Genomic DNA, 19,653 nt, shown 5'->3' with positions numbered 1-19,653 from the left:
CATCAAGACCTAAGTAACACTTTATTTTAAATATCAAACAAAGTTGAATTCAATTGTTCTCTCTTTCTCTTGCTAAGCGGAGTTAGGGAACACTCCCTGAAGCTGGCGAGTGAGTGAGGAAGGCCCCTCCCCTCGGCCCGCTGCGTGGATCTCAGATTCGCGCAAATAAATCAATACCGCAATCGAACTATGATACATAGAGAAATGAGAAAAGTCGCAAAATCAACCAGAATGTTCAAGCAAATTATAGAAAAAAACCCAATCCAAATCCGTTAAGTAGTTCTCTCGTGAAAAACGGACAGACAGACAGACAGACAGACAGACAGACAGACAGACATTGAATTTTATATATTATATATTAGTAAACCTTCAAAATAATGTGTAGTTAAAGTCTCAACAGTATTCTCAGTATTTCTGGAGCTTACTAGATCCATATAACTATAAGAAGCTCTGAAAATGTCTGCTTTGTTTGGGTCTCCATACCTCTGTGAGTCTGACATGAATGTCATGAAATCAAAGTTCAGAACAAGACTGACAGATGAACACTGAAATGACTCCAGAAGAGTGAACCTGAGTGGCTACACTCCACCATACACCTCTCTTGTTGAATCCATGCAGTGCCAGTCATCTCACTAACTAAAAAACACATCACACATGCAACTGGACATGTGAAATGAAACAGTGACATGTAACAAAATGACAAATGAATAAGTAATAGCTGTGTATTTGTAATTGCATTGTTTTGTTTTGACAGCATTCATGTTTTAATTCAATAGTGTGAGATACAATGAACTAAATATTTTTTTGTGATGTTTTAATGCAAAATGTGAGTTGTGGACACCAACATTGTGTAAATGTTCAGGCAAAACAAGATTATTCAGTTTGTTTGGGTTGAAATAAGCTATGAGAATAAATGTTAGAAAACATGAGTAGCTCTTGGCCATTTTCATTTTGTAAAAGTAGCTCTCAGGGGAAAAAAGGTTGGAGACCCCTGGTGTAGGGTATAGTAAGTTTCATAATCAGAGGGGTGTAGTTGGACATAACAATAGTGTCGTACTTACAAAATTTGATATTGAGCAAAAAATTATTGTCTATGAAGAAATAATCAGTTCTTGAGTAACTGTTATGTGTTAGAGAGAAGAGGTAAATTAAAGGAGAGAATTATTAAGGATAAGATTGCGCAACACATGGCAAGAATAGGAGTTTTACTGAACAGTCAGAATGGGTTCAGTAGAGGGAGGTTATGTTTTACCAACATGCTGGAATTCTATGAGGAAGCAACAAAAAGATACAATCAATGTGGTGCATATGATATTATTTACCTGGTCTTTCAGAAAACATTTAATAAGGTGATATTTGAGAGGTTGTGAAAGAAACTAAAAGAAGTGGGAGTTCAGGGTGATGTTTTTAGATTGGTGCAGAATTCACTCAGACACAGGAAGCAGAGGATGATGGGGTGAGGAACCCTATCAGAATTGGCTGACATTGAGAATGGTGTCCCTCATGGGTTAGTGCTAGGGCCACTGCCATTTTAATATATTAATGACATGGATAGGAATTTAAATAACAAGCTGCTTAAGTTTGTTGATGATACCAACCAAGGAGGATGGGCAGATAATCTTGAATCCATTGAATCATTAACAGAGGGAAAGTATTACACATAGGAAGTAAAAATGGTAGGTTTGAATACACAATGGGAGATCTGGAAATTGAAAGTACTGCTTCCAGAAAGGGTTCAGAAGCCATTAAGAAGGCTAACAAATTGTTAAGTTATATAGCACGATGTGTAGAGTATGAGTCCAAGGAGGTTATGCTGAAGTTTTATGATGCACTGGTGTGGCCTCTTCTGGAGTACTGCATACAGTTTTGGTCTCCAGACTATAAAAGAGACATTGAAGCGGTAGAAAAAGTCCAGAGAAGAGTAACTAAGTTGATTCCAAGGCTACAGGGTATGAATTATGAAGAAAGATTATAAGGGCTGAGCCTCTTCAGTTTAAGTGAAAGAAGATTAATTGGAGACTTGATTGAAGTGTTTAAAATTATGAAGGGAATTAGTACAGTGGATTGGGACATGGGGAACTATTTTCTGCATACATGCCTCTTCTTTCTACATCAGGACTCTGTTCTTCTGTGAAACAGTAGCATTATAATGTGGGTTTTTTATCCACAAAGGCATAAGGTTTCCTTGATGACTTTATCAAATTTGGTACAGTCAGGCAGTCATCCTCGGTTCAAGATCAAAAGGCTGCTCAGACCCATTCTAATCAGCAAAATATCTTATGCTCGATGCATTGTGCTAATATAATATACTAGAATATAGCAAAATGACTGTTTATTAAAACAAGCTTAATGGTACAATGGCAAATCTGTATCGATTGCATCATATATTTTCAAACTTCTGTTCACTAGATATGCCTTACATTCCTCTTTCTTTTTGTATCTTGTTACCTTTCTTCTTTGGACATTCCAGCTCTGACACCAGACAACAAGATGCCCAGACAAACGCACATACGGTGCAGAATTTAGTATATTCATAGTATCTTAGTAGTTGCCTTTGTTCAATGGACTCTGCATGACATTACACCTAGGTAAGGATGCCAGGCAGACAACTATCTTATTGCTTTACATATAAAAAGATTATAATTGCACTACAAACTTGAACTGTAGGTGCAAATGCATAATTAAAAAATTTGGACATGAGGGCCAGTAGGCTTTGCGCCCTAGGAACAAGTTCTATAACATTTCGGTAATTATTTAATGATCTGATGCTGATTTTTCTCATCAAAAATAGGTCATTACAATAGCAGTTGACAAGAAGAATTCATAATTAATTGCAGAATTACGGTATTTGAGAGTTTCTCTGGAGTGCCTCTTTCTCTTGCACGATTTGGCACAAAAACTAATCAGCACATCATCATCTCATAACAGGCCTAAGTTTTGAGTTTGGTATTTTTCCATCCTGCTATTTTAGCTCTAAACCTTCCTCAAGAAACTGTGATGCACAGACACACACCCATCATTTAGATATCAATGTTTTTGGTATCAGGGGACCCTAAAACGTTGAGATCTGTCGAAAACCAGAGATTGAAATTTTTGATGAATCTAAAGTTTTTGCTCTGCCCACACAGACAATAGGTTAGGGTGGTGGAAGGCACAAAACAAAAAAGAAAGCAGCCCTAATTTTAAGCCTAAAAATATAGCAGGGCCAACAGAACTGGTCCCTTTAGCCACACAGACTTGCAGCACCCAGGAAAAAGACAATTTCACATTCTACAAAGTCTAAGACATTGCATTTCACATATGGATAAAAATAGAAACAAAACGCTTAAAACATTATGCTTAGGGTTGTTGTAAACAGTTTAGTAATAAGTTAAATTACAGAGGGAAGCTTTTTAATTGTTTTGCATAACATTTGATGGTGCTGTACTCTAATAGCCTTTAATGAGAAAAAATCGCTATTCAAAACCCTTACCATTCTAGAATCTGTCCAGGGATTGTAAGCGGAGGACTTGGCCAAAGGGCCCTTGGCTGTTGTTACACCTTTTACCTTAAAGCACCTCCTGGAAGACAAGATCAGTTATCCATAGTTGAAACAGAGGCTCCCTTCCCAGGCCTAGTTCTAGACAATAGGAATATTGAGGCAGCAAAAGCACTGAACAAATGAAGCAAAACTTATTATATTGTTACAATTATCAGAAATCATCAATTCAGCGAGATAAGAGTGTTTATCACAGAGGATTAGCTGCAACAAGGATTAGTATAAACAGACTCAAGACTGTTTTAAGATAAGCAGCCTTCATATTCAAAAGTCCCAGTAGCCATATGAGTAGTAGTTTGTCTTTGGTTCAGTTTTTGAAGAGGGGTGATATTCACTCTCTGCATGTAAAAAAGAACCTTGGTTTGTATTGTAGATGGATAGTGACATGTAGCACAAGTATATATATACAAGATCTCCTCCTCTCCATTTTTCAAAGTGAAGACTCAATCAATCACCATTTTCAGGCATCAGCTTTTATTGTTAGGCTACACCACTTCCATATTTGTCACTAGTCCTGAGTTTGAAGTTTGTACAAGGTCTGGGAAAGGTAATGACTAATAAATCATATCAATCTTCCCTTATGCTTTGATGTTAAACATCTGAAAATGTTACAATAATTATTATTTGTTTTTTAAGGGAAACGTCATGTCAGCTAAAAAGTGGGCAATCTTCTTCTTGTACCTCATTTCTTATGGGGGATGTAATGCTGAGCTACCAGAATATACACGGGACAAAGTGGACAAGGGCCTAAATACCCTAGTTGAAGGTATTTCAGCACTAGAAGTATTGAAAACTACATCCAAAGACAAAGCGGAAGCAGCCCAGACTGCAGTGAAGCTAATCTTCCCAGCAAACTCCCAGGCTTCTATGTTAAAAACAGTGAAGAATTCAGTCGGCAAAGCCGTGTCTGCCATTGTGAAAACAGTGAATGTTTTGACAAAAGCCCTGTCTGCCTTCAGCTTTGCTGCTGCATTCATCAGCTTCATTCTGGCATTTATTCCCCAGCAGGATCCTTTAATGAACTTCATGAAGGAACAGTTTGCAGAGGTTAATCGAAAACTTGATGTAATTTCTTTGGACATCAGCACACTACAAAAGGATGTCAAGTGGTACTCATATACCAGTATTTATTCACAGGATGAAAGAAAAATACAGAATGCTTGGATGAAGTTTAATGAGTTCAGGGAGAAGGCAATACTGGTAAAAACAAATCAGGAAAAGACAAGACTTGCAGAGCAATTTACCAGCTACTTTGAGAGCACCAGCACCGAGAGTAGTATCGAGAACTTCTACCGATACCTCACGCAAAAGGAGTTGTCCCTCACTGAAAACCTACTCGATCTGGTTAATGAGAAATTCAAGCGAGACTTCAATGTTGTTACACAGTTTGCAGCACACTTCACAGCACTCATGTTCAAAGGCATGCAGCTTAACTTGTACTACTATGCGCTCAAGGGCTTTGATGGTGAGGCCAAGGCTAAGGACTGTGTGGAGAAATTAGCAAATGTGCTTGCAGCAGTAGAAAAGGCCATGACTGAGTGTATTGATAAATATGAGGAACAGGCAAAGATAGATGTGGATGAGATTGGGTTGTCATCATGGTCTGACACCAAAGAACTGGCATCATTGATCAAGAACCATTTAGACAAGAAATTCGATTGGTATGAGTGGATTGTTATTGCTTACGAAAATGATTCAAAATATAAGTTTGCAGCCGGAAATTATATTGTAAAAAATATTCAAAATAAAGCCAAGGTCTTCATCTTTCATAGAGAGAAGGGAGCACCAATTAATGACCAGATAAAGGAACAAATCCAAAAGGAACTGTCTAAGCGTGCATGCCTTTCAGCTACCTTATTGAATTATCCTCCTCTATCAGAAGCAATGTTCAACAATGAGCAAATGAGCAACATAATTGCAATGCATGCAGTTTTGGATCACAATTATTACAGACAGACTGATAATAAAGCCATGATACAAGCATCATGTAGACTGAACATGTTCACTGTCATTCTAAGAGGGAAAGAAGAAGCACTGACTTCTCCATGCTCTAAATCTTCTTGTGAGAATGGAATGTGCAAGCCCATCCCAAACACCATGGGAGAGTATTGTAGTTGTAGCCATCTTTACTATGGCCCATCATGTACCCAGCAGGTCTTGGATGACATCAGGTGGGAGACAGTCAAGGATTTCATCAATTCTATCACCATCCATCCTGTTCCCGATCTTACATCAATCTTTTACAGTGTGAAGAACTTGAAAGAGTATACCACCTTACTAGCAAAATCAATGGAGTCCCAGATAGAATGGACACAAGTCTTGGTAAAATATAGTTCGACCATATCCAAGCTGCAGTTTCTCATCAGTCAAAACAAGCGCCTGGAGGACAACATACTCTCAGCTGTTGATTTTTTGCATGACATGAACCAGCAGTTCTGCAGTACAACATTCAGCTTCCTGGCTGATAATTATAACTCAATGATGATGGGGGCAGGTTTTGGAGATGAGCTTAACATTCTTGATATGTACCGTAAGATCTTGCTAACTAAAAACCCCCAATCGCCAGCCATAGCCTGTTCCTCAGACTACAAGGTTAAAATTGACACTTTTGTACGGTACATGTTTGCACTTCAGAAGGAATCTCACTTAACTTGGATTAAATATTTGCTTTTGTCTAAACAGCCCAACAAAGCAGATGATGCCAAAAAACAGTTTAATATTACAGTCTTCAACCAGTGGCGTCTCTTCAATAAAAATGGCTGTGGACCCCTTGATGCCAAGTCACTAGTCAACAATTTCTGCAGTGACTTATATCATACCACTGAAGGCCTACAGGTCAAGTTGTCTTGTGGAGAAAAATTAGGGGCGTTTCCGATCACAGTTAAATGCAGCCAAGGCAAGTGGAGTGCCATTCCTGTGTGCTATGCAAACCCGCGTAATGGAATCACAGACTGTAAGACTGTTGGGACAGAAACTGTCTGCAAAATGACATGCAACTCATACTGGGCCTACAGTGATGGTACCACTCAGAAAACCTTCACCTGCAACAAGCCACCCTGTGAAGCCATAAACCCCAGTCCTTGCCAAAATTGCTTGGCTCACTCTGCCTGTCAATCAAATGAAGTCTGCAATTCTTTCAAAAAGATGTGTGAAGATGGATGCAGTTCTGGCAACAACCCCTGTGGTGTAAACACAGCCTGCACAACAGTTTCCAACCAGCAGAGGTGCACTTGTAAATCGGGCTGGTCTGGAGATGATCCTCGCCGTGGCTGCACCTATGCAGTTCTTAGGTGGATTGCTACCAATTCCATCCAAAGGAGTGAGTACTGCCACAAGGTGTTTGATTATGGGAGCTGACATTTAAAATGTAAAAATTATTACTACGTCTAGAGCTGATCAGGGAGTTTATATGAGTTGTTTGGCCTTCTGTGAGACGTTTCTTTTTTATTTTCCCATAATTTATGGCCTTGCTATACTTTCATTGATCGAATTAAAGGATGTAATGGAGAAAGTGGCTAGTATGGGTGGGTCTTTTATATCTTGTCTAATGTGGCTGAACTCATCATAACACAACTGGAATTTGTTTCTTTTCTCTTTTGCCACAATGAATGAATGAATTGACTAACCTAGGGAGGGTAACTAGGAGGCATTTTTCACTTATAGCTATATTTAATATGATTAATCAATATGACTGACACACAGCAGAGAGAAATGCCATCTTCTTTTATTTCATATTACTTACATTGTTACTTTATTGGTGATTTGAAAGTCCAGTGGTTCATAAACCCTTTTTGGAACAAATTTTATTGCGAGTCATGTTTTATTAATAACTTTAAGCACAAATTTGAATCTACTTTGACTGGTGGTCTTTCAATTTTAGAAACCATGACTCATTTATTAGTATTATGTTTAAAGTGTCGAGATTATAACAGGCAGATTTTTTCTGGGGGAGCACAAAGTCTCAGGAGGCAGTTGCCCTCTGTTCTTCCCATATAATGGCCTTCTGACAGGGAAAAGTACCATTAACCAATCTAGTCAGGATGCCCATCCATCCAGGTCTTTCCTTTATCATGGTTTCCTTGCTAGGTAGGGAACCATCCACCATGGCCAGGACGCCAGTCAACCGGTGTCTTTTACAACAACCAGTATAAACTATATAAGCCAGGTCACCAGCCTAATTACTTACAAGAGATTCTGTCCTACTGATACCAGTCAGTTGCACAAGTCAGGCTACCAAGTGGCCAGATCACTGTAGTCTTTTGCCAGTGTCACATTAAATGATGTCTAGTTGGAGGGGATGTCAAACTTGACAATTACAATTGCTGATCTCTCAGATAGGTCTTGGCCACCTGAGGAACGTGACTGAGTTACTGGTCAGTTTCATGAATGTTCATAGGTTTAGAATTTAATAACATATGCTGGCCAGTGAAACATGTAGTTTTTCATACTAAAGGAGAACAAATAATGTATTAATAATGCACTGTTTGTAATGCATTACATTTTATAACAACTGACTATGTAACATTTTTAGTCATTTTTTTTATAATTAATGAGCAATGTAATGAAGTTACTTTTAGAAGCAACATTTCCCAACACTCGTCTCTGGGTATGTCATACTTTGTTAATGGACATCACAGAAATGCACTGCAACTGCCCCAAAATTGCTAAGATGTCTGCGACTGAAAACTCCCTGGAAAAATCATGTGATGTAATGCTAGTCAGGTGACCAGACTGGCCAGTTACATGATATTAACTGCCATTGATGCAAGTCAAGAGGGCAGGTGTGATCGGCCAGTCCAGTAGTAAGACACCCATTACAGTTGACATTCTTCAAGGGACCCTGCTAGCCTAGGCACTTACAAGACATGACTAGATTAATCAGTTATATGCCATATTCGCTCAACGACTCCAGTGAGGAAAAACAAGCTGAGTTAGTAACCAGTGTAAGAGATTAGACAGAATACAATAAAGAGTTGGGGCACTACCTCGTGACCCCATATAATTGAAAAGCAAAAAAACAAGCAATAATTGCAAAGCATATCTTTTCAGATGGGAGTTCCAAAGTGAACTGATTTCAAAATGTTCAAACTTCTGATCATTTGTCCTTCCGTCAGGAAGAGGCAGGTCCAGACGAACGGACACCAGAAGTGATGTCAGAGATGTTATAGTTGTCAATTATCTGGTCTGCAGAGGGAGGAAGAGAATAGGCATTAGAACACAGTGTAGTGGTGGTTTATTACAATCACCAGAGCCCTTAAGCTGCCCCCTATGCGCATGCACGTGACACCAGTTACAAGATATCCAGCAGACATACCACATGCACTTTAGGACAGATTATCCTCCTGAAGGAAAGCATGTGTTTTAAGCTTAGCCGGTACTTGGATGTGGTAAGCTGTGGTCTGAATGTGGATCCCAATGTTGGGGATACTGCACTATAAAAATGGTGTTGTCCTGAGAGAGATGTGAGATGTAAAATTTGATTTGATTTTAACTTAGTTTTGTCAAGCTTGACTTTGCTTGTATGGAATGTTGCTTGTTTTTAATAAACTGATAACACTTCATCTGTAAAAAAAACTGTTGAAATGCTTTGAGGATATTAAATATTGGATGGCACAAAATTTCTTATAACTACATGAAAATAAAACAGAGGTCACTATTTTTGGTCCTACCACATCTGTAGTTGAAATCGGCAGCATTGATTCATAATGATGTCAGAAACCTAGGTATCATCTTCGAGTCGTTTTGATAAACAAATCTCCACGATAGTAAAGTTCAGTTTTACTAACTGAGGCAAATTTCTAAACTAAAATCCTTTTGTTTCACAGAAGGACTTGGAAAGAGTCATTCATGCCTTTATTACATCTTGGCTAGATTATTGTAATTCCTTATATGTGGGACTGCCAAAATCTTCTCTGTCATGCCTTCAGCTGCTTCAAAATGCTGCAGCTAGATTCTTAATTGGGTCTAGAAAAGAGGATCATATCTCCCCCATTTTAGCCTCTCTCCATTGGCTACTGGTGAGATGTCGCAGTGATTTTAAAATCTTTTTGTTTGTTTTTAAAGCCTTGCATGGTCTTACTCCAAAACAAAGCTGTGACCTCTTTCACCCTAGATAGATAGATAGATAGATAGATAGATAGATAGATAGATAGATAGATAGATAGATAGATAGATAGATAGATAGATAGATAGATAGATAGATAGATAGATAGATAGATAGATAGATAGATAGATAGATAGATAGATACTTTATTAATCCCAAGGGGAAATTCACATCTAGGAGTGATCAATAAAAAAGAGAAAAATAATAAGTAGAAAAATGAACTCGTACACGGAGCTGCTAAAAAGGTTGCCACCAAGATCTCGGCTAAAGTCTGTGAGAGACAGAGCTATCTCAGTCGTTGCTCTTAGGCTTTGCCTTTTCAGATTAGGTCTTAATCCTCTATCGAGGTTTTTAAAAGTCGGCTTAAAAGCTACTTGTTTTCTTCCACCTTTCACTGTGTATAATGGGATTATGGTGGATGTTATTAATGGTTGTTTTATTAATCTGCTTCTGCATGATTGTTTGCATTTATTTTAATGCTTCTTTTTACAGCACTTTGGCACAACCTCTTTTGCTTTAAATGTGCTTTTATAAATAAGTAATCTAATGTAATCAAATCTAAATTCAATAAAATAATAAAAAAAAAACTAAGGTCCTAACTCTCTGTGGTCATTAAAGGTTAATGGACATCATTTTAAATGAGTAGGGTGTTTCCCGACATTCTGGCTAAATTGCCCATCATGGCCTAGTCTTTCTGGCTCCCTAATCTTTCCCTGTCTCTAAATGGCTAACTATCTCTCACCCATTCACCTCTTAACAGCTAACGTGTGTTCAGCATACTGGCCCAAAAATGGCTGTCGTCACATCATCCAGGTAGATGCTGCACATTAGGGATGATTGAAGTGGCTCAACCCTCTGTGACCTTTAGATTAGTTTAAAAGGGTTCAAAAATGTTAAGAATTCAATGGTTTACAACATTAGTGCAGTAGTTAGCATGGCTAGCAGGTCCTTACCCGGGGTTGATTTATAGCATGGTCAATATCGATTAAGTGTTTGTATTTTCTTTTAAGTGTTACATAGTACCTCCTGACAATTTCAAATTTGAAATACATAAGATGTTGTTTGTGTGTGCAAGTTATTGCATATTCCAGGTGTGTTGAATTTTGTGGGTTTGTGTCTTTTTTTTTAAGTGATTTTTTCCAGTAGGTTTGATGGGGCAATTTAGAGCTACTGTATGTATGGGACTCTTTTTTTAAATCATGCTCCAACTTGTTCCTGTAGACTCTATGACCCCCTCCCCCCCCCCACCACCACCACCACCTGTTCCAACAGATATCACTGATTTCTAATGAATTTCTTGAAAATAAACAAATAATACAATTCATTTAAAATATGTTAGCAGAGGAAGGGAGTCTAACTGCTCCTATGGTGGCTGTAAATGAGACACCTCCACTGGTCCTGGCAAATCACTTCACATCTTCCTCTGGGCTAGTGATCCAGTTCACACGTTCTCGGACTATGAAGGAGTAGAACGGAAATAAGTTACACAGAGTAATAATCGCAGACTCTTTACTGTTCCCAAGCTGCATCTAAACTACTGATCATATCTATTTAAAAGTCAAGGGCCAAAGTGAAGAAATGTTAGCAATGTTAGAATTGTAAGCAGCCATTCATTCTCCTTTTCTAAATACCTGAATGCCAGCTGAAGCACAACTTCGTCTTTTTATCAAGGCAACATTGTAACTTAGTATCTTGAGCAACATAGATCATATGAATGGCAAGTGCTGCAGCAACTGATAACAATATGGTCACAACTATGAAAATGCAAGGTTATTCAGCTCTGCAAAAAAAAAATTATTAAATTACCCAAACTTAGAAAATCAGGAAAACCATGAACATTGTGGATGTCACTCACCTTAAAAGACCAGCATTTTTTCTTCCTATACAGTACCTATGACCTCTGGAAAATTATTAATCTGTCTTCACAGAGCTTGAGCATAGTTATGCAGAATGTTTCATTCTATCTGTGCCACTGTCAGATGTGACAACTTCAATGCCCAGAAGCAAGATGGGGCAATTTTTCTACCAATGTCATTCTTAGAACTGCTCTTAGATTCCTTGTGTCAGCTTGTTGGTCAGCTGACTTTAATCCCTGGAAATCAGGCAGTCAATGATTAATCGCCTGTACACCGATCTGAAGAGGCCAGACAAGTATTGGTAACTTGGACCATTTCTAGGTATCAGTCCACCTTCACATCACTTCAATGTTCAACAAATCATACCATTGCATATTTTGGTAGGCAAACCTCTGTGACCCTGTGTTAGGATATAGCGGGTTGGATAATGGATGGATGGATGGATTTGAAAGCTTACAGCAACAGATTAATCAGTCACTTTGCATCAGTTAACTGCAGTGAAATTCTTTTTAGTTAGTTAACTCTGCTTATAATGATAGTTGCTCATTTCCACAATTTGTTATATCCAAAGCAGTGAGACTTCATGTGAACTCTACGCCTTGGTTCAGATACAAATGTTTTGATGTGTAGAAATGCAATATATAAATAATATAATTGACCATACTAGAAGTCCCCAGGCCTGTACCCTTCTAGGAATGGTCTTGATTGGTCCCACACACATACACATACACACATTTGAAAGTGATAATCTAGCTAACCCTGCACATCATTTGGGATAGGGGAGGAAAACTGTAGGACTCAGTGGATATCCCTTACAGACCAAAGTAGAATGTACAGACTCCACAATATCTAAGTACATCTACAGACAATATCTAAGTGTGGGATGGAAACCCAGAATGCTGGTTCCATAAAGCAGCAGCACTAACCTCTATGCAACCAAAGAGACCCTCAACCAAAGTTTCAGAATTTAAAATAACCTCTTCTTGTTCTTCCAAAGATCTGACAAGCTAGGTCCACTCTACACCTGTATTTGTATTTAAAATATTTTTTTTGACATAGTGCATAGTAATGTATTTGCATGCACGTGGCATTGCTATTTGTAGGCTACTCAGCGATATCAACAACATGTAACAAAGGAAACAGCTAACCACAAAAGACCAAGAAAATTAGATAAAGAAAAATTCAAAATAATTAAACCAATGAGAAAACAGGAACACAGCGTAAACATACTATATTCTTGAACAGCATTCTTCATATAATTTCAGTCATTTTCCATAACTCAAACTAGTTTAATTTAAGTGAATACATCAAAAGAAGGTATCAATTACATATGGAAGGATGGAACTTTATGGTCATTTCCATCCCTGGTATTTTCTTTTTGCTGATGTTTACTGTTGTTTTCATTACTACTTATTCTGCTCCTCTCTTGCAGATGCTGTGGTTGGAGCCTTTGTGCCATCCTGGGGTATTAACATGTATGTATGTAGATCAAAAGCATCTGATGGCTCCTGGCATTCTGGGAAGCTTATAAACTCTAGAAGGGGTGTCATGTGCAACTATGGCATTGGAGGCAAAGAAATTGAAAGCTTCTCTTTTGAGGTAAAGCCTGATAATTATTGCTGATAACACAACCTAGAAGTGAAGCAAATATTGGTTGGTTTTGTTCTTCAGAAACACAGACTATACAATTACAGCTCCTTTGGCATATTGATTTTTCAGATGCTACTTTACCCTTGTTCTGGACGACAAGGTATGAAGTGGGTCAATGGGGTTACAGATAAGCTTGTATATGTTGATACAACAGGTGGTGTGAAACTCTACGTCTGCAGGTAGGTCATATTAGATTACTTCCAGAGGAGGGCTGGGTAAAGATGTAGGACTGGAGGTTAATATGCCTCATGCCATGCTTTTGTTGTAATCTTTTGCCAATCACAGTAGTGACATAGGAATACACCTGATACATATAGGACATTTATATTGAGAAATGCCTGAAGAAAGCACTTTTCAATATTTCAGACCCCACACACCTCCATTCACCAAGTGATATCGCACTGATAAATGATGTACCAGCAGCATTAAACTAATATAGATTCATCTGCCTGGACTATGCACAAGACTCCATTATATAAACACTTCAACTACTGATCCAATGTTGCAAACCATTCTAAAGCTAAGATCTGATATTCATCATTTTAAATAATAATACTGCAGATTTATTCACATTGTTTTGTTTATTGATTTAAGTAATTTTTTAGAACATTAGAACAATCTAGATGAGAACAGGCCATTCAGCCCAACAAAGCTCGCCAGTCCTATCCACTTATTTCTTCCAAAATAACATCAAGTCAAGTTTTCAATGTCCCTAAAGTCCTTCTGTCTACCACACTACTTGGTATCTTATTCCATGTGTCTATGGTTCTCTGTGTAAAGATAACCTTCAAATATTTGTTTGAAATTTACCCCTAAGAATGTTTCAACGGTGTCCCTGTGTTCTTGATGAACTCATTTTATAGTAGCAGTCTCGATCGACTGTACTAATTCCCTTCATAATTTTAAACTTTTCAATCATGTCTCCTCTTAATCTTTGTGTGCTTAAACTGAAAAGGCTCTGCTCTTTTAATATTTCCTCATAACTCATTCCCTGTAACTCTTTAAGTAGCCTAGTCACTTTTCTCTGAACTTTTTCCAGCACTGCTACTGTATGTACTTTATGTAGCATGGAGACCAAAATTGTTCCCAGTACTCCAGATGAGGCCTCATTATAAAGCTTCAGCATAACCTCCTTGGACTTGTACTCTACACATCATGCTATTTAATCTTTAAAACAGCTGATAGTGTCAAGTACACTATGACTCCTAAATCCTTCTCATAAGGTGTACTTTCAGTTTTCAGACCTCCTATTGTGTATTCATACATAACAAAGTAATACTTTACATTTACTTACATTAAATTGCATCTGCACACAAATCTGCCCAAGCCTACATGCTGTCCAAGTCTCTGTAATGATTCAAGAGATTCAAGATATTCTGCCTGTCATAATAGCTTGGGATCATCTGCAGCCTTAACCAGCTTGTTATTTATATTCCTATCCAAAGCATTTATATATACAGTATATATATATATATATATATATATATATATGGTTGAAATAGTTTACTGTCCTGCGGTGGGTTGGCACCCTGCCCAGGATTGGTTCCTGCCTTGTGCCCTGTGTTGGCTGGGATTGGCTCCAGCAGACCCCCGTGACCCTGTGTTCGGATTCAGCAGGTTGGAAAATGGATGGATGGAAGGATAGTTTACTGTCAAATAATGCAAAGAGTACGCGACACGTGTTTCACCCAAATTCTGGGCTCATCAGGAGTACAAACTCTACTGTACTCCCTCTCGGGAATTGAACCTCGGATGTCAGCGCCAGAGGTGAAGTCCCTAACGTTGCGCCACGGCGTGTGGTTCGTTTATTTGACAGCATGTAGATCGGGGTAATTACATTCACGGCATTCGTAGTCTGTGTCACAATCTGATTGTATGGGTGGTTACCTACCAGGTAACGCTTGTGGTTGGCCAGCAAGTCTGCTAACATCCGAATGCCGTGAATGTAATTACCCTGATCTACATGCTGTCAAATTAACGAACCACACGCCATGGCGCAACGTTAGGGGCTTCGCCGCTGATGTCCGAGGTTCGATTCCCGAGAGGGAGTGTAGTAGAGTGTTTACGCCTGATGAGCCCAGAATTAGGGCGAAACACGTGTCGCGTACTCTTTGCATTATTTGACAGTAAACTATTTCAACCATTCTATGATCTGCTTCTCACAACTGAGGGCACCGTGGCGGATGTTAGCAGACTTGCTGGCCAACCACAAGCGTTACCTGGTAGGTAACCACTCATACAATCAGATTGTGACACAGACTACGAATGCCGTGAATATATATATATATATTAAAATAGCGGCAGCCTTACCACTTACCCCTATGGAACACCACTCAACATCACCCAATTCTGTTAAGGTTCCTTGCACCATAACTGTCTGCTTCCTGCGTCTGAGCCAATATTGCACCCATCTACAAATATCACCTTAAATTCCAATTTGCTCCACTTTGATCATACCCTTTTGTTGCTCCTTCATAGAATACCAGCATGTTCATAAAACAAGACCTCACTCTTCTGACCTCATGCTGACTGTACAGTTAAACTCCTGTTCTTGCCATGTGTTGCTCAATCAGAAAAACGAAAAGTTATGCAAATAATGTATCAAGAAAAGTAGGCAGGAAAACGATGCAGGAAAGTTTGATAATTAAAAATCAAAAGAACATGTAACCAGAGCCAAATAATACATCATAGTCAAAAAATATTGAAAATAATATTAAAATACTGATAACAAGGAATTCAATAACAACCAAGAATAACGCAAAGATCTCTTGAGAAAATCCAATATCTTGGACGATTACAAAGTTCATGCCTTAATGTTTTCACCCTCAACCCAGTGCTGTCATGCAGTACAAAATTTTTGTTAACCTTACAAATAACTCTCAAAATGGTGGCACCCATGTGGAAAAACAATATCTGTTGTAGAACAATGCTATTTATTTTCAACATTTCTTAAAATGTGTTAAGTACAAAAAACAATGTGACCACAAGATTTCTTGACCTCTAAAAACCCCCAAAGTCTCAATAATTTTTAGACATCAAAATTATAAATATTTTAAAACAAAAGCCACATCATTGGTGGCTTTATTATATTTACCACCTTAATTACATTGAGTATATGATAAAAACAAAATTGGAAAAAAATGTTTAATAGGGCAAAGATTATGGTTGTTATAGGCATTTCAGAAATAAATTAAATTATGAAGAGAAGTGTGTTACTTATTTTGTTGTATCCCCCTCTCTCTTATTGTAGAAATGCCCCTGTTCCTGTGTATCTTTCCAAAGTCTCCTCTTTCTCACCTCCCATTCCTCTTTCACACTTCTGTCTTCTATTCTACTAGTCAACAGCTTGTCACCAACTCTTCTCTCAACTGTATTGTTCTTCCTGAAGTTGAAAAAAGTCATTCAACAAAGACAAGCTTTGAAAAGGACCAGGGAATGGGAGAGAAAATCACAGATTGCAGTCAAGCAGAGATCTGAACCAGAAAATTCACGGAGAAAACCAAAATTCCATATCCCAAAATCCTGTCGAAAAATTGTAGTCAAAGTAGATGCAAAAATCCTATCTCCTTTCACTTAATGCACTGCAATGATTTGTTTTGTATCTGTACTGCTTGTGCAGGGCAACAGCAGTTTAAACAGAAAATACAGTCAGCAGATGTATCAAACATTGAACAAAAGTCATAAACTTGCAGTAAACAAAACAAAAGACGTGTAACCAAAATCATAGCTAAAAAAATAAGTAATGTCATTAAATGACAAAAAGATACATGTAGCCAGGGCCAAAATGTGAGATCTAAATCATAGTATAAAACTAAAATAAAAAAATCATAACCACAAATCTCAGAACTAAATACCAGAAATACCGCCAAGTCTTTTTCTTGTGAACAATCTGGAGGTGTGCAATGCCATTACTATCACAGTAATGATATCATGTGTCAAACACTCCCAGTCATCCAACCAAGTAACAGCATAGCAACCATCAAAAAAAACTATCCCAAAGAGATTAGTGCACCACCCTAACATAAAATGTTACATGAATCCAAATTCACACATCAAGAGTCACAACATGCACAACTTTGGTAATCTGTAGGGAATGTGGCTATAAAGACATTTCTGGTCTACTCTCAATCACTTTTGGGTTCCGGGTAGCTCTTCTTCAGTACTAGGGGCACCAGACAAGTGCTTTTTCAACTGATTGTGCATTCTGTGCTACTTAAAAGTCAAGAAGGATCAAATACTGTATTGTGGGAAACCTCCTGGTTGAATTACTACTATCAATACTGAAAATGTTTCACCTGCTGCATACCACAGAATGAAACATTTCTGTCACCTACCTCACCTAACTTCATCTCTTTACATACTCCTTATAAAAATTCTGCCCACTATTTTATGTGTTCTTAGACTACAGCATGTAAGAAATAAACTGTGATTGCCATTATCTATAGGAAATGTGTAGGTGTAGTGTAGTGTGTAGTGGAATTCTCTTATCACAGAATGTTTTTTTATATCATTTCCAGGTCTTATTATAATGAATGTTTTCACCCAGGGAAGCTTTATATCACCAATGGAAAATGGGTCTGCGAGTATGGTTATGGGGGCTACGCAAGAATAGATACCAACTTCCAAACTTTGAAACAAACACCATGCTACTAACAAAAATGTCATAAATGTGTTCCTACAAAAGTGGACTATACCTCTGGCTTTTCATCTCTCATGTCTGTGCAGGAGGCAAAAAAAAATATTCATCCTTCTTTAAGTGAAATGATGGCTAGTACATATATGTAATTCTTTCAAAATACCTTTCATTTATTCATGAATATGTCACTTATATCTAGTTATAAACAATTTACCATATTTACTGTATGTCCCCTAGTTTTAGCAAAGTTGCTTGGGGCACCTGTTTTGTGAATAGTTTGTTCCAACTTATCCTACTCAGTTGCATTAAGATCATGTGAAATGGGGTGGACCCTGCATGAAGCTGATTTCACTGCTATGTTCATGGAAGCATTCCAGGACTTTAAATAGCCTTATTCTATGAGGGCAAAAGGTTTCTTGGATTGCCAGTTATGCTCAATCAGAAATTGTAGCTGTGTTTCTGTGGTCATTAGACAAGTCAGTTCTAGTGTCTTAGGAGGTTATGTGCTTAACACTACTATTATTTAGTTATCAACTTTTAATATTTTCAGGATGATTTGCAAAATCTTAAAAGGGTTTTAATGTGCACTCCCCTACAACTCCCAGAAATCTTTAAAGCTTTAGCGCAATGTGCACTCCTTGCAACCTTTAAAGTATCTGTACTGAACTTGGAATGACAAAGTGGGACAGGACCAAGTAAAAAACTGGAGTTGTTAGATTTTAGTGCAAGGCTTGGCTTCTACATTTAAGTCCTCCATTTGTGTCCAATTTTCCCCAGCCACTCCCATCTTTGTCTCTTGCTATGATCATCTCACTGAGGTTGCAGGATGATGGACAATGGAAATAAAAAGAGAGAGCCTGGCTAGAACTGTGTGCTCTACCACTGTGGTTCATGTGCAAAAGCCTTTAATTGAATCTCCCAGTTTGTCAATGCTTTCAAATATCATGATGGTCTTTTAATCTGTCCCTGAATCTTGTTTTGGATACTTTTGCCTAATTTTTCCTTCTTAAATTGTATTTTTAGACTTTTTTTCTGTTTTTAATTACTCTCTTTGGATTATGGATTTTATTTAAAATGTTTTAAATAAACATATTTCTGTCTTATCTGCAACTCACGACTCCTCTCCTGCCTGCTTATCAACATCTATTGTCACACCATTCTATGCACTGGTTTTAGGAAATGACTTGGCAATGCTCTGTTCTCCAGTCTCATAATTTACTTCTAACCACATGGATGCTGATGGTGGGGTGGGGGCAGCACTTGTTTTGAGTAGACAGATAGACAGATAGAGAGAACTTTATTTGTCCCAATGAGAAATGTGACTTTTTACAGAAGGTCTTTAAATATATAAATACATACATAGATATGGTGGTGGTCTGTAGGATGACATTGGAGATCAAGAAGAGGAAGGGAGTGAGGGCAGAGCCAAGGATCAAATGGTGGAAGTTGAAAAGGAAGACTGCAAGGTTGAGTTTAGGGAGAAGATGAGACAGGCACTGGGAGGCAGTTACGAGTTACCAGACAGCTGGTAAACTACAGCAGATGTAGTAAGGGTGACAGTAAGAAGCATGCTTGGCGTGACATCTGGACAGAGGAAGGAGGAAAAGGAAACCTAGTCAAGGAATGGGGAAGTACAGTAGAGTATACAGAGGAAGAGGATGGCAAAGAAGAAGTGGGATAGTCAGAGAGATGCAGAAAGTAGACAAGAGTACAAGGAGATAAGGCGCAAGGTAAAGAGAGAGGTGGCGAAGGCTAAAGAAAAGGGATATGATGAGTTATATGAGAAGTTGGACACTAAGGAGGGAGAAAAGGACCTGTGATACCGATTGGCTAGACAGAGGGACAGAGCTGTGAAAGATGTGCAGCAGGT

At 38.2% G+C, this 19,653-nt stretch overlaps 1 protein-coding gene across 1 annotated transcript; it reads left to right on the top strand.

The window, feature by feature from the left end:
* Window positions 1–4,180: 4,180 nt before the first annotated feature.
* Window positions 4,181–18,858, top strand: LOC127527214 (uncharacterized). The gene is made up of 4 exons (XM_051925210.1): window positions 4,181–6,857; window positions 12,930–13,096; window positions 13,217–13,326; window positions 17,665–18,858. The coding sequence occupies exons 1-4, from the start codon at window positions 4,184–4,186 to the stop codon at window positions 17,798–17,800; spliced, it is 3,087 nt and encodes a 1,028-aa protein (XP_051781170.1). The 5' UTR covers window positions 4,181–4,183; the 3' UTR covers window positions 17,801–18,858.
* The last annotated feature ends 795 nt before the right edge of the window (window positions 18,859–19,653 follow it).

The sequence above is a fragment of the Erpetoichthys calabaricus genome, chromosome 3 (assembly GCF_900747795.2).
Source record: "Erpetoichthys calabaricus chromosome 3, fErpCal1.3, whole genome shotgun sequence".
Classification (NCBI taxonomy): domain Eukaryota; kingdom Metazoa; phylum Chordata; class Cladistia; order Polypteriformes; family Polypteridae; genus Erpetoichthys; species Erpetoichthys calabaricus.
Note: the sequence above shows the minus strand (reverse complement) of the source record. Positions and strands in the feature narration are given on the sequence as shown.